Source organism: Malaclemys terrapin, chromosome 7 (genome assembly GCF_027887155.1).
Source record: "Malaclemys terrapin pileata isolate rMalTer1 chromosome 7, rMalTer1.hap1, whole genome shotgun sequence".
Classification (NCBI taxonomy): Eukaryota; Metazoa; Chordata; order Testudines; family Emydidae; genus Malaclemys; species Malaclemys terrapin.
In genome coordinates, this window is record NC_071511.1 from 18,666,748 (window position 1) to 18,690,889 (window position 24,142).

The 24,142-nt window shown below is 49.9% G+C and overlaps 2 protein-coding genes across 2 annotated transcripts in view; one reads left to right on the forward strand and one right to left on the reverse strand.

The window, feature by feature from the left end:
* Nucleotides 1-4,279: 4,279 nt before the first annotated feature.
* LOC128841180 (protein B4) lies at nt 4,280-10,924 on the forward strand. Its single transcript, XM_054035976.1, has 5 exons — nt 4,280-4,342; nt 6,866-7,149; nt 7,861-7,999; nt 9,774-9,832; nt 10,214-10,924. The coding sequence occupies exons 1-5, from the start codon at nt 4,327-4,329 to the stop codon at nt 10,676-10,678; spliced, it is 963 nt and encodes a 320-aa protein (XP_053891951.1). The 5' UTR covers nt 4,280-4,326; the 3' UTR covers nt 10,679-10,924.
* Nucleotides 10,925-18,015: 7,091 nt separating this feature from the next.
* Nucleotides 18,016-24,142, reverse strand: part of PLXND1 (plexin D1) — a 139,662-nt gene continuing 133,535 nt past the window's right edge. The window contains exons 35-36 of the mRNA XM_054034801.1: nt 22,398-22,472; nt 18,016-20,866 (exon numbers count right to left, since the gene is read on the reverse strand). Coding sequence (XP_053890776.1) covers nt 20,750-20,866; nt 22,398-22,472 — 192 coding nt within the window. The 3' untranslated portion in view covers nt 18,016-20,749. The remainder of the gene's footprint in view (nt 20,867-22,397; nt 22,473-24,142) is intronic.

Genomic DNA, 24,142 nt, shown 5'->3' on the forward strand with positions numbered 1-24,142 from the left:
TTAATTCATAATTTCTCAACCAGCTCTAAGCACACCTTTTTCTGCCGTGACTCCGCTTTTCTGATTTCATAAAGTGGTTCTGCTCCAATGTTAACTGGAGCGTTTCGTTTCTTTTGCTCATATTGAGACAAATATTTTGACGCACTAGCAAATACAGAGATGATATTGCCCTAATTCTCAGGTAAATAGTTTATTCCTCCAATCAGAGTGAAGTTAGCAACAGCATCAGGTAGCCAGCTCACCGCCCTGTTTATCCACAGAACCACCTGGGTCACAGCAGTGTAGCTTTCCCCATGCCTGCTCTATATATGTGCCCTGGCACTGGCCTGGAAGGACGGCTGGCAGGATTAAAAGAGCAATTCAATCCCATAGTTCATCCAATTACAGGCCTCTCTGTTGATGACACTTCCAGTTGTGAGGGTGGTGATTTTGTGATGTGGACAATAGGCATTTGACTGAGAACATCACCTTTGTTATATAGGCCTCCACCAGCCATCAGATGGTAATTCCTGCCCTAGCAAAGGTTTAAATCAGTGACCAGATGTGAAAGGTTTAAAGTGCTCAGTGATCTGAAGGGGAGATGATATCAGCACCTAGGGTGACCAGATGTCCCGATTTTATAGGGACAGTCCCGATTTTTGGGTCTTTTTCTCATATAGGCTCCTATTACCCCCCATCCCAATTTTTCACACTTGCTGTCTGGTAACCCTATCAGCACCTAGCTATCTAATGCCTCCTTTAGGTGCATCTTTGATTTATTGAAATGCCCCTGTCTATACTGGGAGCTGTGGTGAATCCAGGATTTTGAGAACAAAGCACTATTCATGCTGAAATCCCAGCTGGGAGAAGCGGTTGAGCATTCTGTTGAAATGCTTTCCCTTTTCAAACCCAGTGACCTGCACGACAGGCACTAACTCTCTGCACACCTTCCCGCCACCGAACGTTGTCCTGAGCATGGTCACACAGCTCTCCGAATGACCGTGGAGAGCGCGAGAGAGAGGCTGTGCAGTGAAAGGCCCTCCATCAAATCCTGATATAGTCACATCATTCCTGCCCCGACAAAAACTCCTATTGGACTTGATTGAATGCTGCTGTCCTGGAATATAAAATAATGACTCTAATCCATTCAAAACAAAAGAATTAACTCATCCAAATGAAGAGAGGAAGAGAGAGACATTGCTCTTTTGTAATTCCAGTCCTTGTAAGACGCTGACACTATGGTGATGGGTGAGCATGAGAGCTTATCATTTGTTGTTTCTCTAGTGGTACCCCATTGCACTAGGGGCTGTACACACGCAACCCACTGGTTAGTGAGTCTGCCAGGGCCTCCTCTGTGCCCAATCTGCAGAGGATATAACTGCTGCAGCTCCACCAAGAGAGCATCTTGGCTCTTTAAACTCAAGCTGTAGCTCATTGCTTTGGTTCTGGAGATTCCCTGGTTCATGCTCAGCCCAGCCAAGATGGTGGCTGTCATGCACACATGGAAAGGTCACACATTCCCAGTGCGAGGTGATAACCTAGGCTTGTAACTGGGTGAGGCAGGCAGCAGCCAGGGGGTAACAATAAAATGAGCACGCTTGCATAGCAGGCAGTAGTGAGTAGGCTCTGGCATTAATCCTGCAGTTCTTACACCTGCCTTCCAGAGAGAGGGGCTTCAGACTTTATCCCGGTGAGTAATGAAATACAAACGGCTGCTGCCTGGCAATGTTCAATTCCAGTTTTGATATGTGAGCTCAAAGACTACCGTAATACTAGCTGAATGGCCCTCTTGTCAGTCTTTCCTTCACTGCCATGGAGAGAGTAGTTCTGCCATCCTCAGTCCAAGCTGGTCTGAAGCAGAGCCCAGGACACCTGCTCCTGATGCTGGTTGAAGATGGTCACCCTGATTCTCTCCAGCCTGCATTTCTTCAGAATGATACCTGTGTTCTGAACAAAAGATTCTGAACTATGATTAATTGAAGGGGCCGCATCTGCTGGTTTCTGGCTGCTGGAGCGAAGGCCAGGATCTAACTCAATTACTTCTGATTACATCAGCTCAATTGTTTCCCGCTTTTACTAATTCTTTGCAGACTTTAAAAATAAGATATTTCCAGACAGATTTTTGCAAGTTCTTAGGCGCTTTAGCAAAGATACCTAATTACATCCTGTATCAACAGTTCTGTCAAATAAAACTTAGCTAGTTACTGCTTGTAAAAGCACTTTGCTAAAGCCTTACAACCATTCCTGTAAAAACTCCCAAAGGATTATGTAAGAATATTTTTATCAATCCCAGAAATGCAGCCATCTCTAGTGTGAAACACAGAGTCTATTTAACAGCTAACAGCAACACTGCACAACAATTTAAACCAGGAAGTGAAGAAGCACAGAAACTGGGGTGGAGGGGAGGGGAATATGTTAGGGTGACCAGATAGCAAATGTGAAAAATCGGGACGGGGGCGGGGGGTAATAGAAGCCTATATAAGAAAAAGATCCAAAAATCGGGACTGTCCCTATAAAATCGGGACATCTGGTCACCCTATATGTGTAGGGAGAATGTAATGATCCAATTTGAATTTGGCCAGGACACTGGAATTAAAGCAGGACTCCTTACCAAAAAAACAAAAACAAAAAAATGCCAAGTGTTCTTTAGTGACCACAAATGATCAGTTTTATATCTCATTGACAAGACAGTAAGTACCTCCTACAGCACAGTTTCCCCCATCGTTCTGCTGCAGAATTAGCTCAGGCAGAGGGAAGAGAGCTAGAAACACCCAGTGGGAGAGAATTAGAGCAAATCGTTGTAGGCATCAGAACAGCTCAGATATTAACATCTGACTTTGTTATTGTGGACGAGCAGAGCTTATTCTTTAATTTCAGCAGAAAGACCCAAGTGAGGGATGAAGCCATAATTCTGCTCACGGTGCAGCAGGTGTGTCCTCTAGGGAGCAGACCCTGGCTCCTTTACAAACACCTGGGAATGCTAGCTTGGAAGAATCATTTGCTCCATCCATCATTAGTGAACAAAGACTCTTTTCTTTTTCCCTCTTCGACTTATGGAACCTCTTTGTTTTTCCTTTATAAACTGATGAGTGAAGTTAGTGCTTATGAAAATGAGGGGCTGAAGAGCACTAGCTTGAGCCAGTTAAAGACGAGGCCAGCCCAGTAAAGGGTTTCTCTCACAATCCTGCCAGTGTACCTCTGCCCTGACCCCCAGCATCCCTTGCTGCTCCAATCCTGGAGCGTATAGCTTGCCAATATGCATTAAAATGAGGCTAGCAAGCTCATGTGGGGACTAATCCTGTGTGGGGCTGAGTGCCTCCTGTGAGGTGCCCAGGGCCTTGCATGTCTGCTGAAGTTAGTGGTAGGAAATGTTACTCAGCAGGCTCAGGTCCCTTGTGCCCTAAAGCAGGATGAAAACACAGACCACCGGGAATGTATAATGAATCTTGGTGCTCGACTCCGTGGCTTCATCCAGCCTAGGGAAGCCTTTTCACAAACAATCCGTTGCTCATGCTCCATTTCCTTGATTTTGCTGGCTGACTCGGTCGCACAATGCCAGGTGGGTTGCCAGGTGTCTGGTTTTCGTCAGAACACCCGGGCGAAAAGGGACCCTCCCAGCCCAGTGCAAATGAGCAAGTGAGTGAGGGTGGGGAGAGTGAGTGACGGAGGGAAGGGGGATGGAGTGAGCGGGCTGGGGCCTCAGAGAAGGAGCGGGCCAAGAGTGTTCGGTTTTGTGCGATTAGAAAGTTGGCAACCCTCGCGCTGTCCCTTTAAGGTGTTTGTGCACAAAGAACATGGGCTCAGTATGTCCAGCCATGTATGTATTCCCATCACCCGTACACTCTGAACAGTGGGATGGTCCATTCCATTCAAATCAGTGATGCACCACCCACATTCCGCCGCCTACTGCCACTTCGGCACATGAGCTGACACAGTGCATGGTTTCACTTGTAAATTACATTTCCCAAATGAGGGGCTGCTGCTTTAATCTGTAAATTGAAGGCGATTGTTAGACTAACTCACAAGAACCTCTCTCATCTGTGGAATCCTCCCCCTGAATATTCTCCCCAGCACCCACCAGCCTGTTGCAAAGAGTTGGCAAACTAAACTCAGCTCTGCTGCCACCTGTTCCTAATCTCCTTGGCACTGGGATTTGAACAAGAATAATTAGCAGCTGCCAACTGCAGCCCTCTCAATTAAGATGCTAATCAGAGGAATTAGCAGGAAAGTGAGATGAACCTGTCAATAAAGCCTGCTTTTGCAGCCAGCTTAGCTAGGCCTCTTTTAAGATAAAGTTTTGTTGTTGTTTTGTTTTAAAGGTTAGTGTCAGTATTAGAGCTTCTTGCAATGGACCTCAAGCCAGGTAAGGAAAGACACTTAAACAAACACTTTGAATGTGCATGCCTCTTCCTTGTTTATTTTTTGGTCTCCACTGAATGTGAAGTCAAAGTTCTGATCCCCTTTGGTACAAATGAATCCTCTTAGGTATCAATCTGTGTCACTCTTATTTTCTTACTAAACTGTAGCCTCTCTGGGAAGGGGCTGAACTTGGATTCCCTTGGTTTATTTAAAGGAACTTACTTAACCCCCTGAACTCTTTTGGCTTGATGAAAAGCTTGGAGCTCCACTTAGGGCAGCCTGTGGAGAAGCTGGTGTGTATGGAGCTTAAGAGAAAAGGTCTAAATTTCCTGGAGTCTGGCTAGTGTGTAAGAGGCCCTTTAGCATCTTCATGCTGCTCTGATAAATAACATTACCAATGTATCAGGAGGTAGTTGTGTTTGTTCTGTATCCACAAAAACAAGGATTCTGGTGGCACCTTAAAGACTAACAGATTTATTTGGGCATAAGCTTTTGTGGGTTTAAAAAAACCTCACTTCTTCAGATGCATGGAGTGAAAACTACAGATGCAGGCATTCTGTAATGAGACATGAAGAGAAGGGAGTTACCTCACAAGTGGAGAACCAGTGTTGACAGGGCCAATTCAATCAAGGTGGATGTAGTCCACTCCCAATAATAGATGAGGAGGTGTCAATTCCAGGAGAGGAAAAGCTGCTTCTGTAATGAGCCAGCCACTCCCGGTCCCTATTCAAGCCCAGATTAATGGTGTTAAATTTGCAAATGAATTTTAGTTCTGCTGTTTCTCTTTGAAGTCTGTTTCTGAAGCTTTGTTGTTGTTGTTCAAGAATAGTTACTTTTAAATCTTGTCCAGGGAAATTGAAGCATTCACCTACTGGCTTTTGTAGGTTAACATTCCTGATGTCCGATTTGTGTCCATTTATTCTTTTATGAAGGGACTGTCCGGTTTGGCCAATGTACGTGGCAGAGGGGCATTGCTGACACATGATGGCATATATAACATTAATAGACATGTAGGTGAATGAGCCCTTGATGGTGTGGCTGTGTCCTCTGATGGTGTCGCTAGAGTAGATCTGGGGACCGAGTAAGCAACGAGGTTTGCTACAGGGATTGGTTCCTGGGTTGGTGTTACTGTGGTGTGGTGTTTAGTTGCTGGTGAGTATTTGCTTCAGGTTGGGGGACTGTCTGTAAGCAAGGACTGGCCTGTCTCTTAAGGTCTGTCACAGTGAGGGATCATTTTCCAGGATAGGTTGTAGATCATTGATCATGCGCTGGAGAGGTTTTAGCTGGAGGCTGTATGTGATGGCCAGTGGTGTTCTGTTATTTTCCTTGTTGGGCCTGTCCTGTAGTAGGTGATTTCTGGGTACCCGTATCGCTCTGTCAATCTGTTTCCTCACTGCCCCAGGTGGGTATTGTAGTTTTAAGAATGCTTGATAAAGATCTTGTAGGTGTTTGCCTCTGTCTGAGGGATTGGAGCAAATTCAGTTGTATCTTAGCCCTTGTCTGTAGACAATGGATTGTGTGATGTGGTCTGGATGAAACCTGGAGGCATGTAGGTAAGTATAGCGGTCAGTAGGTTTCCGGTATAGGGTGGTGTTTATGTGACCATCGCTTATTTGCACTGTAGTGTCCAGGAAGTGGATCACTTGTGTGGACTGGTCCAGGCCGAGGTTGATGGTGGGGTGTAAAATGTTGAAATCCAGGTGGAATTCTTCAAGGGCCTCCTTTCTATGGGTCCATATGATGAAGATGTCCTCAATGTAGCGCAAGTAGAGGAGGGTCGCTAGGGGACGAGAGCCGAAGAAGCGTTGTTCAAGTCAGCCATAAAAATGTTTGCATGCTATGGGGCAATGGGGGTACCCATAGCAGTGCCACTGTTTAATGGTACCTTCTCATAGGCAGCAAAATGGCTATGTGGTTAAACATTGGACTGGGGACTCTTGGGTTCTCTACCTAGCTTGCCCCTAGGTTTTCTGTATGACCCTAGATCACTCTCTGTGCCTCAGTTACCCACCTGTAAAATGTAACTAATAATGCTTCCTTTGTCTATTTAGCCTGTCAGCTTCTGGGGCTAGGGTCTCTCTCACTAGGTGTCTGCCTACACTACAGTTGGAGGTGTGACTTTCATCTAGCAAGCTTGCTGGAAATATTAGTGATGACACAGCAGCGTGGACTGCATAAGGCTGCCTGGAACTCTGGGAGTTACTTGCATTGCTAGCTCATGCTGACACCTGCACCATCACGTCCTTACAGCTATTTTTAGCCACATTTGCTAGCTTAAAGCTAACACAAGTATGTCTTCCAAAACTGCAAATCCCACCTCCAACTACAGTGTAGACATACTCTGTGTGTTTGTACAGTGCCTAGCACAATGGGATGCTGGAATTGTAGATGCTACTATTAAAAACTGGTTTGTCCATCCTCCACCTGCGAATTCACTTTAGCTTTCCTGGTAACTATGGTGAGTTAAAAGGAAGATTCATGTTGGTGCTTGGTTACAGGTAAACAACCTCTTCAATTTACTTTTCAGCTGACGTAACAAGAGTGGCCAGAATATCCAGGATCTTTGACCGTAAGACAAGAGCTAACCACCCGCCAACTCTAAGCATGGTGATTGAAGCTCTGAAGGCCCAAAATGAGAAAAAGGGCACTTCTGTCATAGCCATCAAGCGCTACATCCTTGCCAAGTACCCAGCTGTTGACCCAATAAGGCTAAAATACCTGCTGAAGAAGGCCCTGACTAAAGGTCTTGACCATGGCTACCTGATCAGACCCCAGAACTCTTTGGCATTAGGGGCAACTGGAAGGTTCAAGGTGAGTGAATTGGCTTTCTACAAAGACAACCTTCAGTGGAAACTTTCTGCTAAAGAACCTGTAGCTTTAGGTAACATTATAGCAATTGTATGGGCCAGGGCTGTCTTACAGATAACTGGGTGGCAGCACACTTTGCATTGTGGGACATGCCTCAAATGCCCTCTACAGCAGTATTTCAAAGAGGAGGCTGGACGGGTGACAACTCTGGGCTAGGGAATGTTGTTTGTTTTAAATGGACAGGCAGGGTTGTGAGCAGGTGCCATTGTCTCTGAGTGGGAGAACACCGTACTAATTACTAAGTGCTCCGCAAAGGAGCTTGTTGTTGGCTAAAGGTGGATGTGGTATCTCTGCCCTGAAAATATTGATTTCCTTCCCTGACTTGAATTCTGGGATGGCCTGGGACAGCTAGATGTTAAAATGCAGCTGGGTGAATGGGACAATAGGAAGTGACTTCCATCCCCAACCACTTTCCAGCCTTGGCTGCAAGTCCTCTTGTGATGTCGTGTTACGGAGGATGCTACACAAATTCTTACAGCCAAAGGGAAAGGCTCGTGTAAGCCACCTGCCTCTAATTCAGTCAACACTAACACCTGCAGACAAGCTTCTGTTCTTGTTTAGCCCTGGGTATAGCACTACTAAGTTGCTTGGTAGCAACCCTCAATGCATGTGCTGGAGCAGAGCAGTTTCACTGTTCTGTTCTTGTACTCCTAGCTAGCATCAGAAAAGCCCAAGCTTAAAAAAACCTCTAGAAACATGGATCCAGCTGGAGAAAAGGCTCCTAAATCAGAAAAGAAGGTGGCAAGGAAACCCAAAGCCAAGGTGACTGCTGACAAAAAAGCAGGAAGTAAAGGTAAGGGCTGCTCCTTCCTCTTCTTCCCCTAAACCCACATTCCCTGCTGAGATGTCAGCTGTGTGCAAGGAGGTCAGACCTGTGAATTTTAATGCCACCCAAGAAGACACATGTCCATGTTCAGGGAGAGGGCTTCAGGATTCCCTCTACAGCCGTGAACTTGACTGACAACTGCAAGCATATAAGCTAGACTCCAAACTGCTGATTGCAGGAAGCAGTGGTGGAAAGACAGCCTTGCTTTGAAAACTAGGCATCTATTCTGTGTCTGTGGTAGGCCTGATCTTATAGAAGTGCAGAACATTTGTAGCAGCCACTGACTTCAAAGGGGGCTCATTTATTTCTGAAATATTGGGATCAAGGTGGGCACCCATAATCAGTGGCCAATTCTGAGAACATGGCTGGATTTATTGCCCAGAAGCCTGCTGCCTAGTTGCCTCGAGTTAGGAGAGTCTGTCGCCTAATCTTCCTAAAGAACACGTGGCAATAGTTAAAGCCCATTGACTTCAGTGGGAGTTAAGAATCGAAGTGCCCTTTGTGGATCTGGGCAATGGATTTCTCAGAGCTGGGGAGCTGGCTAAATTAGCCAGGGGCTTAGGTGCCCAAGCGGCTGACGTGGTGCGCCTGCCTGACGGCCCAGAGAGCCGTGCTTCCCTCTCCTGGGTGAGATGCTGACACCTGGTCAGCTGCGTAAGTTGCCCATGCCCTAGCAGCTGAAATGCTCCGTACTGCTCATTCTTCCTCTTTCCCCGTGCCCCCAGCTGTCTCTATGCAGGTGCTGTGCTGCTAGGGTGACCAGACAGCAAATGTGAAAAATCGGGACAGGGGGTGGGGGGTAATAGACCCAAAAATCAGGACTGTCCTTATAAAATCGGGACATCTGGTCACCCTATGTGCTGCCCCCTTCCTATTGACCTGCCTCCAGCCCTGCTGCTGTGGGGTTTGACTGCTCTTAGGCATGCTCGGAGCACGGCCACAGGACTGGGACCTGCTGGCGATACAGACATTCCTGTGTCTAGGTTGAACTCCCTCTTCAGGACCTCTGGCGCTTTGGTTTAAGCGAAGGCTCCAAGCATCTCATTGGCTGTGCTGCACCTAGACTGCTTTGGAAATTCAGATCAGTGGAAACTTAAGTGCCTGGGGCATTTACCCACTGAGGTGGGGCTTGGGCAGCAGTGCTTTGAAAACATCAGTGTTGCTTGTTAGGTACCTAACCGCCTTAAAAATCTGACCCTAAATCCAGGGCCGGCTCTGGCTTTTTTGCTGCCCCAGGCAAAAAAGCCTCCGGCCGCGCCCCCCCCCAGCAGCGCGGCAGGGGAGGGTGGCCAGAGCCCCGGGGGGAGGGCAGCGAGCCCCGGCCGTGGCCCCGCTCTCCCCGGCTGCCGGAGCACCGTGCCGCCCCCCTCCAGGTGCCGCCCCAAGCACAAGCTTGGTGGGCTGGTGCCTGGAGCCGGCCCTGCCTAAATCAATGGTGCAGTGTTCAAGTAGCTTGCTCCACCTATCTTCAAGGTGGAGTCAGCGTGCCAGGGCAATTGCTTTGTAGATGCTATTTGATATCTGATAGATGTCATAACTGCCTTTGATCCCATACGAGGCATTTTTCCTATTAAATTAGCAGGGGCACTTCTAAGTCGGCACTAATAATACCTGAGCTTTGTTCAGAAGCTTAGGCCAGGAAGATCCAGAAGCCATTAAATATCGTCCTTGTACGGAATTGACAATCTTGTAAACATAAGTAACTGACTCATCCATGTCGTTTTTCCCATCTTCTCAACAGATGCGAAGGAGGAGAAACCAAAACCTGTGAGCAAGAAACCCAAGGCAAAATCCACTAATGTAAGTATTGGTTGCCAAATGAAGGATTCCATCTGTCTACCTTGCCTAGCTCTGTGAGCTCTAACTTGTGACTAGCTTTAGGAGCTGCCGCTCTTGTATGTTCCTGTTTTAAGGAACTTGCCTGACTCTGTGGGGAATGTTCGAATGGGAAGCTGTTTCCTTTCCAGAGTCCTGAAGCATTAACTGTTCTTCACGCTGTGAAGGAAATCGGCACTGATTGATTGGCTGTTTCTAAAACGCATGTCTTGCTACGCGGAATAAAGGCCACGCTTCTGAATTCAAAGCTGCCGCCTATAAGAATAATAAACTAACTTTGGCACAGGCTTGTGGGTGATCTAGTACATGCTATTGCAGTGACATTCATCCTCCTCTCTCTTGTAGGCCCAGCCCAAAGCTCCTGCTAAGCTGAAGACACCCAGTGATGCTCGAAACATTGTGAAAGGTGACAAGAAACAAAGTACAAAACAGGCACCTCAAGCCAGGGTGGTTGGGACCAAGAAAGCCACCTCCAAAGGGAAGCCCGCCTCAGAAGCAGATGGTGCCTCCAAAGCAGAGGCAGAGCATGGAGACAAGATCAGCACTTCCAAAGCCAAGGGGGCAGCTCCTGGGGCCACGGGGGCTACAAAAGCAAAGGTGGCTAAAGGTGGAAATGGGCCGGCCAAAGCAAAGGCCGCTGGTGGGACAAAGAAAACCTCTGCCAAAGGGAAGCCTGAGGCAAAGGGCCCTGTGAAAGGCAAGGGGAAGAAACCTGAGGCAGCCACAGGCTCTCTGCTCAGCAAAGAGAAGGATGCAGGAGAAGATAAAGCCTCTAAAACCGGCAGCAAGTTTAGCAAGAAAGCAAACTAGGGCTTCCCTGCACTGAAGAGACAACTGCTTTGGGTGGGGGAAGGGGCACGTGTGCAAAATGGCTGTCCCCAGCCTGAGGAACATGGCAGCTCTGTCTCCCAGTTCCAGATGGGGCCCAAACAATGTTTTTAAACTATGCTGAAGTGTGCTCCAGTCACTGCTGTTAACATCTCTTTTAATCTCTGGTGAACTAAGCTAACTGATTTTAATCTTTTGTGTCTTTTTTTCAATAAAGTTACTGTATCCTAATAACTAAACCCTGTTACTGGAGTCATGTTCCTCCTGCCTGGCAGGTCATCTTGACACACCCTGTCATAACCCTGGAAACTGCAAAGCATCAATTCCTTCTGCCTCTTCCCTCCCACCCCCTGCAAATCCAGCTAGGTTGAAACCTGAGCTTGAGCCCAGCTGTGGTGGATTCCAGCCTCATAATTAGGACAGTGATAAATGCCAGTTGGGTGAAAGGGAGCAAACTGCGAGTGTGGCAGCCGGGTGGGGTGGGGAGAATAACATCGGGCTAATGAACAAAATACAGTCAGGGATGGAGTTCCATAATGTGAAACTGCAGCCACATTCTGCAAACATGCCCTCTGGCTCCAGCTGGTGTTGGGTGTCCAGCCCTCATGAACCCATAGGTCGCTGGGCTACATTAGTTATACAAACTTGAGGAAAGGGCCCAAGCCATCAATCACAAATATAGCGCTGCTGTAGTGACGTTCAGCCTCCAAACTTCTGCAGTCTAGTGCTATGATTAGGGCAGAAAGCCTCCAATTAAATCCTAGCTTAAGGACCAGCCAAGCTAGCACTTGCTAAAATCCCACTTGCTAAAGGTCTGAACTCTGGTGTCTGTGTGTGTCCTTCTTAGCAAGGCCACCAATGGATGCTGGCACCGTGTGGCTTGTAATTTCTAATAGGAATAGCACCAGGTAGTTACAGATGTCCTAGGCCCCCTTCATCTGTGCCTGTTGCACCAGTGTGGAGAAACTTGTGGTGGCTAGATTTACCCCACCAGTGTGACCCAACTGTACAGCTGGTTTCTCTCTCCCTCCTCCCCCCCCCCCCCCCCGAGAGGCATTGGATAGACTCTGATTGACCTGCTCAATGCCCCATAAGGCTCCCACCTTCAGGCAGAATAACTGCTGTTTGTCCTGCTATAGGGCTTAAGGGAGTTGAGAGAACAGTCCCCAGCTCAGAGACTCTTCTCCTTTCTCCCATGCCACTCCCCTTCCAGCCCCCTCCCCCGTACTCCCAGAACAAGTCCAACAAGTTGATGTGAATGAAGCTAGCCGGACAAGCAAGTTCCTACTCTGCAGCCTGTTCTGGAAGGGAATGCCATTCATTGTACAAATGCATCAAGAACCAAGAAAGCAGACAGTGGGGGGAGATTTATTCGACATTGGTGAGGCCTCATCTGGAGTACTGTGTCCAGTTTTGGTCCCCACACTACAAGAAGGATGTGGACAAATTGGAAAGAGTCCAGCGGAGGGCAACAAAAATGATTAGGGGTCTGGAGCACATGACTTATGAGGAGAGGCTGAGGGAACTAGGATTGTTTAGTCTCCAGAAGAGAAGAATGAGGGGGGATTTGATAGCAGCCTTCAACTACTTGAAGGGGGGTTCCAAAGAGGATGGAGCTCGGCTGTTCTCAGTGGTGGCAGATGACAGAACAAGGAGCAATGGTCTCAAGTTGCAGTGGGGGAGGTCCAGGTTGGATATCAGGAAAAACTATTTCACTAGGAGGGTGGTGAAACACTGGAATGTGTTACCTAGGGAGGTGGTGGAGTCTCCTTCCTTGGAGGTTTTTAAGGCCCGGCTTGACAAAGCCCTGGCTGGGATGATTTAGCTGGGAATTGGTCCTGCTTTGAGCAGGGGGTTGGACTAGATGACCTCTTGAGGTCCCTTCCAACTCTGATATTCTATGAACTTATTTCTCTTCTCTTTTTTTCTCCCCCTCCCCCATCCTTCCAATTGACTCAAGGGCACATGGACAAATCCTTCATTGGATTTGTATTCTCTGGGGGGAAACTCCATAGTAGTAATGGCAGCTCCTGCTCTTCCTTACCCTCCGCTGTGCTTAAACCTGTAGTTAGTACTTCTCAGTGTCATACCACAGCCCCCACTTGCCTTTCCTTGTGCCTGGGGGTGTGGGGCCTGAGTAGGGTTACCATATATTAAAAAAAGAGGGCACTCCACGGGCCCTGGCCCTGCCCCAACTCTGCCCCTTCCCCAAAGTCCCCGTCCTAACTCCCTCTCCTCCCTCCCAGCCACGTGAAAAGGGCTGCCCGAGTGCTACCGGCTTCACGGTTTGCCAGGCAGCCTCTAGACCCTGCACCCCTGGCCAGCGCTTCCCCAGCGCAGCTGTAGGCCGGGAGGGGAAGCGCCCAGCCGGGGGTGCAGAGTCCGGAGGCTGCCTGGCAAACCGTGAAGCCAATAGCGCTCCAGCTTTGGGCAGCCCCCTTGCCTCCGGACCCTGTGCCTCCAGCCGGGCACTTCCCCTCCCGGGCTCCAGCTGCTCTGCTCCTCCCCTGACTCTTTGGCTCTGTTTAAGAGCCGAGCTGCCCAAGCGCTCCGGCTGCGGGCAGCCCCTGTGCCTCTGGACCCTGCGCCGCCGGAGCAGAGCAGCTGGAGCCCAGGAGGGGAAGTGCCTGGCCGGCGGCTGGGGTCCAGAGGCACGGGGGCTGCCCGTAGCGCTGGCTCAGGCAGCTTGGCTCTTACTCAGAGCCGAAGTCTGAGTCAGGGGAGGAGCAGAGCAGCCGTGGGAGAGGAAGTGCCCGGCCGGTATTTTTCCAGACATGTTTGGCTTTTTGGCAGTTCCCCCCGGCTGGGGGTTTGATTGCCGAAAAGCCGGGCATGTCTGGGAAAAACCGGACGTATGGTAACCCTAGTCCTGAGCCCAGTGAATGAGACACTCTCCAGCCTTTCCTAGTGGAGCTGGCTGCCCTCTAAAACAGAAGCCAAAGGGGCTCTGCTTTTGCCCCCTGCCTGTGGTACCCTTAACTGCTTCGCTGTTACTCCCAGTCAAGTGGAACAGTGTCAGGTTGTGTCTCAATGACTGGAGCAATAAGGACCCAGAGGAAGGAGGGTTTCCAGGTGTCCAGTTTCTGACTGGAATGCACAGCTGACCGGATGTTAAAAGTCCAGTTACCTGCAGTAACTGGCCTCTGCCATCAAGCCTGACGGAAAGAACAGGCAGACACACACAGCCAATCTGCTGCCTTGATTTCCCCTCTCTCCAGGGACTGACCTCCCCCAACCTCCTCTGCCTCAATTTCCCCTGCCTGGCCCCTTGTTCCAGGAATCCTTGGCCCTGCTGAACCTCCATTTTTTTTCTCCCCCCTCTCCAGGCCTTCACTGCAGCAACTGCCCTGATTTACTAGGGTTACCATATCTCATAAATAAAAAAAGAGGACCCTCCACGGGCCATGGCCCCGCCCATTTCCCCACCCCTAGCCCCGCCCCAACTCCGCCCCTTCCCCCACACTAACTCCGCCCCCTCCTCCCTCCCACTCCCAGCCAGGGGGAAAGGGCTGCCCCAGTGCTACCAGCATCACGGTTTCCCGGGCAGCCCCCAGACCCTGCGCCCCCAGCCGGCGCTTCCCCAGCGCAGCTGGTGCCCGGGAGGGGAAGCGCCCAGCCGGGGGCGCAGGGTCTGGAGGCTGCCCAGCAAACCGTGAAGCCGGTAGCGCTCGGGCTTTGGGCAGCCCCCTTGCCTCCGGACCCTGTGCCCCCAGCCGGGCACTTCCCCTCCAGGGCTCCGGCGGCTCTGCGTAACACTGTATAAGTTACTCTTATACACTGTATAAGTTACACAGAGCCGAAGAGGAGCAGAGCCTCCACAGCTGGAGGCTCTGCTCCTCTTAGGCTCTGTTTAAGAGCCGGACTGCCCCAGCGCTACCGGCTTTGGGCAGCCCCCGTGCCTCCAGACCCTGCGCCGCCGGAGCCCGGGAGGGGAAGTGCCCGGCTGGGGGCACAGGGTCCGGAGGCAAGGGGGCTGCCCGAAGCTGGTAGCTCTCGGGCAGCCCAGTTCTTAAACAGAGCCTCCAGCGGCTGGGGCTCTGTGTAACTGACACTGGGTCAGTTACACAGAGCCCCGGGGGCTGGAGGCTTTTCTCCTCTTTGGCGCTGTGTAACTGACACTGGGTCAGTTACACAGAGCCCCGGGGTCTGGAGGCTCCAGCCGCCCCCGCTCTGTTTAAGAGCCGGGCTGCCCAAGCGCTACCGGCTTCGGGCAGCCCCGTTCCTCTGGACCCTGCGCCCCCAGCCGGGCACTTCCCCTCCCGGGCGCTGGCAGCGCAGGGTCTGGAGGCACGGGGCTGCCCGAAGCCAGTAGCGCTCGGGCAGCCCGGCTCTTAAATAGAGCCGCGGGGACTGGAGCCCCAGCCGCTGGAGGCTCTGTTTAAGAGCCCGGCTGCCTGAACGCTACCGGCTTCGGGCAGCCCCGTGCCTGGAGACCCTGCGCCGCCGGAGCCCGGGAGGGGAAGTGCCCGGCTGGGGGCGCAGGGTCTCCAGGCACCGGGCTGCCCGAAGCCGGTAGCGCTCGGGCAGCCCGGCTCTTAAACAGAGCCTCCAGCGGCTGGGGCTCTGTGTAACTGACACTGTTACACACAGCCCCGGCGACTGGAGGCTCCAGTCCCCGCGGCTCTATTTAAGAGCCGGGCTGCCCGAGCGCTACCGGCTTCGGGCAGCCCCGTGCCTACAGACCCTGCGCCCCCAGCCGGGCACTTCCCCTCCCGGTCTCCGGCGGCGCAGGGTCTCCAGGCACGGGGCTGCCCGAAGCCGGTAGCGTTCAGGCAGCCGGGCTCTTAAACAGAGCCGCCATTTTCCCGGACATGTTCTGCTTTTTGGCAATTCCCCCCGGACGGGGGTTTGACTGCCGAAAAGCCGGACATGTCCGGGAAAAAGAGGACGTATGGTAACCCTAGATTTACCCACCCTGACCTCTTACTCTAGGGAGCAACCCCCCTGTCCTGCTGTGCCTTGATTTTTCTACCCCAGCCCCTTGCTCTGGGAACTAACCCCTGATGAAGGCACTAAACCTAGCTAGTCACTAGAAGTCAAAGACATGTGGAGGGGGGCCAGGGGCCTGCTTTTTGACCGGAAAGCCTAGTTGGCAAGGGAACCTTACAGCATCTGCTTGGATCCACTGAGTGGACCCCCGAAGTCTGGTTACTGTGAGTGGGGAAGCAGTGGGTCATCACCTGCTACAGCCTCTACTCAGCTGGGGCACATCCTACTTTCGTTGGGCGTCTGCAGCTTGGGTTGGCAACTTTCTATTTACACAAAATTGAACATGCCCTGCCCACTGCCCGTCTCCTCATCTGAGGCCCTGCCCCTTCTCTGAGTCCCCCCCCACGCCATTTCCCCCCTCTCCTTTTGTCGCTTGCTCTCCTCACTTGCTTGCTCATTTTCACCAGGTTGGCTCAGGGGGTTGGGATGCGGGAGAGGGTGAGGGCTCAGTGGTGGGGCCAGGGATGAGGGGATTGGGGTGCAGGAGGATGCTCTGGGCTGGGACTGAGGGGTGTGGAGGGTGATCAGAGTTGGGGCACAGAAGGGGTTCAGGGGTGCAGGTTCTGGGTGGCGCTTACCTCAGGCAGCTCCCAGAAGCAGCATCATGCGCCCCCTCCGGCTCCTACGCGGAGGTGCGGCCAGGTGGCTCTGCGAGCTGCCCTGTCTGCAGGCGCTGCCCCTACACCTAGGAGTGGGAGAGGTGACACGCTGCTGCTTCTGGGAGTCACGCAGAGCCATGGCAGGCAGGGAGCCTGCCCGCCCTGTGCCACCAACTGTGCTGACCAGAGCCACCAGGGTCCCTTTTTGACCATACTTTCCAGTAAAAAAACCCAAACACCTGGCAACTCTAGCTGCAGCTCGCAGCCCCAGCTCTCCTGACCTGGGCAGTGGGGGGATGAGAGGGGAAAGCAGCGAGTGATTGGGGGGAGGGGCAGAAGAGGAGTGGATGTGGGGTAGGGCCTTGGGGGAATAGGCAGGACACGGGTAGGGCCTTGGGGGAAGAGGCAGGGCAGGGGAAGTTCCCCCACTCTTGCTGGTGAGTTTTTAAGTATTATCAAGGTGGCACTGCTCGGTGTCACCAGCATTCTCAAAACCACTGCTGAGGTGTGGGTGCTGCCCACAGCTAACAAGCTGCGTGGAGTGCTCACTGACACCACACCCCCTGGCTCTTGGGTGCTCCGAAGTAAGATTTTCCATCCTGGTGCTCCCCTGCCTAGCTCAGGGGCCAATCCTGTAGGTGTTCTCAGTGCATACCTATGACCTGCTACTTGGCACAAAGGCAGCCAGTTCTGGAGTGTGTGTGTCAAAAGTGATGAGGGGCCTCAGCTGGGATGTGGGTGACTAAGTTCAAATCCCTGCTTTATGTGGAGCAGGGACTTGAAACCCGGCTGCTGTGTGCATGTGTCTTTGCAGGTTGGCTACCTAGGCCAGGTCAGTTGCCAGGAGTGGGCTCACAGTTGAGCACTCAGCACAGGGAGGCACCAAAAGCCCAGATCAATGGTAGTCAGGTACTTAAATACCTTTTGAGGCTCTAAGTCTAAGCTCTTCTTTGTTCTTCTGCATTTCACTCTGGGCTATCTTAATCATCTCCCCACTCAGCCTGGGGGCTTCTGAGGCTCCCAGCCTTAGGTGCCTAGCTCTCCTCCATGCTGTATGTGGGGACTGTGGGGGTGCCTAACTCAGGGCAGAGGAGTCTACCAGGCGGCAGGCTCCTGGGTAGATATGGCCACTGGTGTGGGGCTGGCCCTAGCTGACAGGAAATGCGTGGACGGGATCATCGCCTTTTTATGTTTGCATGAGATTTCATAGTAGCGTGGGCGCTGCACACCCACTAGTGTTTATAAATGGATGTAGCTATAACCTGGCCATCATATAAATCCTCAGATATGATGAAAATAGGCAGCATTATGCAGTAGAATGCAGCCATCTTTCTCATTTTTGGAAGCGTAAAATAAGGTGACCAGAGAGCGTGTGTGAAAAATCAGAACACAACTTTCCCCCTGCCCTGGGGTGGGGTGGGAGAAGGGCTTTTACAGTTGCATATATAAGATACAGCCACTAATAGTGGAACAGTCCTGATGATAGTGGGATGTCTGAGCACCCTAGCTTAAAAGCCACAGAGTGAGAGATTCTACCTCTGATCCAGGGCTTGATGTTGTAGTACTGTATGTGACACCACTCTTCACTCAACTAGTGTGCAAATAAATTCCTCCACGAAGGTGTAGGAGAAACCTGGGGCTGAAATCAGCCAGGCAGCGAGGCAACTGTTATGGTGTATGCCCTGTGCAGAATTTTTTTCCCCCAAATGCTGTTGGCCAAAAACTTTCCCACACATTTGATCACCATGTTTTATTACAAAGATAAGTTTTCAAAGATTCCACCAACTAGCAGATAAGAGAACCACACCGACAAATACATGACGAAGTTAAAAATATATTACAAAGGCTCAGGGTTCAAGGCGATACAGCCAACCCTCAAGCTCTGTTGCTTCCAAAGGTTGAAGCAAAGAGCATGTTGTTTCCTTTTTTTTTTTTTTTTTTTTTTTGCTTTGGAGAAGAGATTAAATAAGCACAGGCCATAAGGCTTGCTCGCCAACCACAGCACCTGGAGCAGCTCCATAGCCTCACACTAATTAGCCTGTTACCCTCCCAGTGTTTCAACACAGGGATCACCATCTCATGGGAACGTCCCCTTGCACCCCTTCGTCACACCCCCGCCCTATGCTCTGACACGTCTCACCTTCAGCTTCCCCACATCGGCCCTGTGTGTATCCAGCAGCTGTTCACAGTTTTTAAAGAAGAAAAATTAAGTTTTTTTAAAAATCTCTTTCAAAATAAAATGTAGCCCAGCTACATTTGTAACATTTCTAGGCTGAAGCCACTTTTTCAGCAACTACAGTTAGACTTCCACAGTGTATGTACTTTTCTGCAGTTCTGGTTAAGCCTTTCTTTCCCCTCTCCCCCCCACCCCCCAAGTAATGTGTGTAATTTTTAAAATATATATAATATAAAATCAGCTGTGATGCTCCAAATCCCCATAGAAATAGTCTATACTCAAGGCATTTCTGAAACATTTGTGACAGAGGCCCTGGCAATGATCCATCCAGGGGATTTTTTTGGTTGAACCAAAGTAGCTCACTGCCGGGTTGATTCTTAGCCAAGTGCTCAGATGGCAGCCATGTGCATTATGGAGATTCCCCTTTAAACCCTGCCTTGGGTGAGGTAGTAGCTTTTTTTTGTATTTTTGGTAGTATGAAAGTTTGGTGCCAAACTGGATTTGGAGTTCATGGGCAGTTTGGCTTTTCTTGCATTCATGTGCTGGCGTCTGGTATGTGCAGCTAGCGAAGGCTCCATCTCTAAAAGGGAGCCATGGAATTGTGTTGTGGTCCAGCACTGGTGGGCAACAAGGAAACAAGAGAGCTTGTATTCCAAGGTGCTGCCCTTCTGCAAGCAGCATAAAGGAATCTGGGAGAGCGAAGTTAGGGTGACATTTTTCTCTGTTATACCAGTGTAACTCCAGAGGCAATGTAGCAAAGTTGCTCCAAGTCACAACAGTTACTCCAGCTTTACAGGCATGTAACTCCATTGACTTGGAGTGACTTAAATGGAGTTACTCTCCATTTACACTGGCTTAACTGTGGGCAGACTTTGTCCTGCAATAGCCTAAAATAGTTGGCGTCATTCCACCTTGCAGGGATTGCTAGCTAGGCTAATTCTGTTAAAGGCGTTTGGAGTCACACTACATTTTCTTTGCTGCTGTTTGGGCTGATACAGCAATAACCTTCTATTCATTTTAAGTCAGCATGCCAGACACAGCAAGCCCAGAAGCTGTTTTAGGAACAGACCCATAATCCTGGCCTTGATTTAGTTTATTTCCATCACAACGTCCTACATTTTCACCAATCCCATGAGTATAACTCACAGCTGTTGAGCACCGTGTGAGCGCCAAAAGATGTTCACAGGGACTACCTGACATTGGGAGCACAGCTTTGGCCAATTCTGCACTGTTCCACCAGTGTAGATACTAAATAACAAGTTAAACTCACTGGCATTACTCCAGATTTACACTGAGAAGAATTCAACTGTGGGTTGTGCATGCTGGAAGACAGGGACGATGGTATAAAGGGAAGAAAACTTTTCCCTTTGACCCCTAACGTATCTTTTCCTTTTACTTCTAGGTAAAATTATTCCTGTGACCAGCTGGATGAAAAGTGGCTATTTAGGGGAGATTTGTCAACTCCAGTTCAGTGTGTGCACAAACATCTGGGAAACTTGGGGAAGTGGGAACAGCTGCCCCGATTTGTTCCTCTCTGACATTGTCAAATGGACAATACAATCCTTCCAGCTAGATAATTACCATTTGCGTTAGGGGTAAAGTGCTTTCGCATGTCTTGACTACTTTGGAAGCAATCTCACTGTCTAGTCCATGAGTTCCCCACCTGGCACAAGTTGCAGATGGAGTGGTTATGTTTACACATACAGTACAAAAATAAAAGGCACAAAAAACATCTAATGCAGCAGATAGTGTACAGTAAACAGGTTCCCTGGTATTTAAAACATACAGAAGTAAGCGGGGTATAGTTACGGGAGTTCTGCTGCTGCTCCAATAGCCTTTGAAATCTCCATTCATCACTCCCTGAGGCTTCCCCGCTGCTTTGCATCCACCATTATCGCTTGCCTAGCCTGGGCTCTAGTCTGCGAGGAGTCTCTCGGGAAGCAGGAATGCAGGGAGATGATAGCTGCTCACACGCAGGTTAAAGGAAAATAGAAAGTGGCACGTCTCTAGTTCTGGCTTGAAAGAGCAAATAAATTATGGGCACCACGCAGTGCAGATCAACAAAAGGGATTTGAAGCTATTTGAAACGTTGTCTGGTGGCTTCTCATCCCTTGCTGGCTCATCTCACCAATGGCCATGCCCACCAACAATGTGGTGACACAGTAACCGTAAGAGACCCAATCAAATATATATCTACATGTATATATTTTGTTTAAAGGCATGTTCCCTAGTGGACAGTGCACTACAGAGAAGGTCACTTCCAGGAGCAGGTTCGGTCCAGAGCACCCCCTAGGCCTCACTGCAACACTCGTAAATATTGTCCTCCATGAGCGCGATCACTTGCTCAAACTTGTGCTGCAGCTGCGTGCGTCTCGTGGTGGGGTTGGAGTCCAGGGCATTCACTATCTGTAGGAGCAAGAGCAGTGAAGTGATTAAATGCAACATGCGCCAGCCTTGCCCTCTCTGTGTTCCAGACAGGTGGTGTGGGGAAAGGATGAATCATCTGGGCCTGATGAGGTGTGGAGGAGGGGGCTATTTGCCCTGTTACTGGATTTTTTTCAGCATCCCCGCCTCCCTCCCCAGCCTTTTGTTAAGCATTTTTGGAGCCACAGATTGCTGACTGATCCAGGCTACATTTCACTTTCAGCCATTCTTGCCAAACAGCACTCAGATCAGATGAGAATAGGTTACTGGTCTTCCAAGCAGCCAAGGGATTGGAGAGAGAGAGAGAGAGAGAGAGAGAGAGTGTGTGCGTCTGCAGGCTGCCACCTCAGGGCTGGGTCAGCTCACTGTAAAACAAATAGGACTGCAGTAGGACTGCTCTTTAAAGGGGGGGCTCACCTGGGCCTCCTTTTCCACGCCCACAGATTTGTGGGGACAATTAACTGTGGGTGGAAGTGAAGGCACATAGACATCTGGCTATCTGATTTGTGGGCACAACAAGGAGCCACCTACATGCTCTCATTTGCATCCACAAACACTTGCAAGAGCAAACTTCAGGCCAGAAGAAGGGAGAATGACTTGTAAATTGAGACCTGTTCTGAATTCGCTGGTGATCTGACAAAAGGGCTGAAAATGCACCTAGGTTTTAAAAAATCAGTAACTGACTTTACAGAAAGGAGAGAGAGAGGGTTGAGTGGAGACAAAGAGAGAGAGAGAGACACCAGACAGATATGGACATCCTAGATCCTCAGCTAAGGCCATTCCATCAGTAACAAAGAACAGTTTCTTCCTTGTTCAGACTCTTTTTGGTGGGACTGAGGACTGATAAATCACAAAAGGACATCAGAGAGACAAGGTAAGGAAGGTAATATCTTTTATTGGACTAAGTTCTGTTGGTGAAAGAGACAAGCTTTTGAGATTACACAGAGCTCTTCTTCAGGTCTGGGATTGTTGTAATCCAGTGGCTCTATTCGGTCCATGATTTTTTAGAATCTAGCAAAGTTATGAATCTAAGTTTAAAGCATAACTCTGTTAGACATGAAAAATCATGGACTGAATAGAGACACTGGATTTATGGCTTATTAAAACAATGTATAACCTACTAACAGCCCCCCTCCTAGCTACCTCTCCCACCCCTCCCGTTTCTTTCCCCCCAACGTCTGGAGGGGTGTTAATGCGCCACTTCACCTTGAATAATTCCTTGAAATATGTGTTTACTTATGCTGAGCAATCTGTTCCACCTTACATTTAGCTGTGACACTCTGAGTACTTTTCCCAGACCTGAAGAAAAGCTCTGTGAAGCTTGGAAGCGTGTCTCTCTCACCAACAGAAGTTGGTCCAATAAAAGATATTACCTCACCCATCCTGTCTCTCTAATATCCTGAGACTGACATGGCTACACCAATGCTGCATATAAAAGGACATCAGATATTTCCCCACAGTTACCTGGAATGCTGAGTACTGACTTCACCTCCAGACAAATGAAGCTGCTTACCTGAGTGCGGTATCTTTTGGCATATTTGTATATTTCAGCCATGGCCACGTTGGTGTTAAACTCATTCCGATATTTCTTCATAAAAAGATAAAACAAACAGGGGAGGAATATTAATCCAAATGCAGGAATCCAGTTCGTTCAACAAGAAGCAACTGGAGTAATAAAAGGCTTAGATCTGATGTGCTGTAAGTTAACACTGGATCAAAATGCTTGGACTCTTGTTCCCGTCTACATTATTCAAGATATATGTTATACTTGTTTAGTGACTTCAGAGGCAAAGGCCAAAATTTATTCCTGGCACAAACAGGGCCCACCTCCATAGATTACAGTGGGAGTGGCATTTGTTTATGCCAGGGATGAATTTGGCACCATTTTAATAATACTATATAGCACCAGGGTGTATGGGGTTGTCAGGGAGGCGTAGTACCTCTGATGGGGGAGCAGTCGTACTCCTAGGAGTAGCTCATCCACTTTGGTCCCCACTTGACACCCAGCTCTCACCTGTGGCTCCAAGTAGATGTCAGCATGTGACAGTGGCCACACCCCGGAGACCATCTCGACTGGCGGGCTAAACCAGGTGAGGGTAGCCGATGAGTATGAGACTCTCGGTGAGTTAGGGCCTGTCTACCCATTGCGTGTGAAGGCTGGATCTGGCTGACTGAGGCAACCTGGTTCAATGGTCAGGAAGGCGGTGACAGCAAGCGTTGTGGAACGCTTAAGAGCACGACAAGACACTTAGGCGTCCTGATCATCCACTGCGCCCTGCCCTATCTCCAGCCATCTCGACTTCTGTCCTGCCACTGGATACAGATAAGAACTGAGAAGAGAGAGTGAGGCTGACGTTGCGCAACTCTCCCTCACTTTAATCCAATTCACGCGCAAGTCTCGACATATCATATCATATTACGTCATATCAAGTCCTGTGGCGATGGGCGAGCGACGAAGCAGCAGGTGTGGATACACTGGGAGCTGTAGCCGCGGACATAATGGTCGTTACTCACTAGGGTGACCAGATGTCCCGATTTTATAGGGACAGTCCCGATATTTGTGGCTTTTTCTTATATAGAGGCCTATTACCCCCCACCACCTGTCCCAATTTTTCACACTTGCTATCTGGTCACCCTATTACTCACTGACCGAGGCAGCAGTGGAGCTCGGCATCTTCTTGAGCGACTGAGCAGCCCTATTCAGGATTGCACTGCTCACCTCCGTAGAACGAGGAGGGGGCTAGAAAAGGTGCCCTAAACATTGCCAGCTTCACCTTACCCTGGCCAGCATACCGCGGCTGGCGGGGATCCCATAAAAGCAGTCGAACAAAAACAAAACTTAGAGTGACACCGATCGCTATTGGCACATGGAATGTGCGCACGTTACTGGACAACATCACGGCAGACAGACCGGAGAGAAGAACAGCACTCGTCGCTAGAGAGCTCGCACGCTACAACATTGACATTGCAGCCCTTAGCGAAACTCGCCTTGCTAATGAAGGACAGCTGTCCCAGTCAGGCGGTGGCTATACATTCTTCTGGAGTGGCTGCAGCAGTGACGAGCGTCGCGAATCTGGAGTTGGCTTCGCCATCAAGAATCATCTTGTTCGGAAACTTGCCAGTTCCCCCGAGGGTCTGAATGACCGGCTCATGACAATGCAGCTTCTGCTTCAAAAAGGGAAACAAGCTACTTTGATCAGAGCATAGGCTCCTACAATGACCAACCCAGAGGATGTGAAGGATAAATTCTACGAAGAA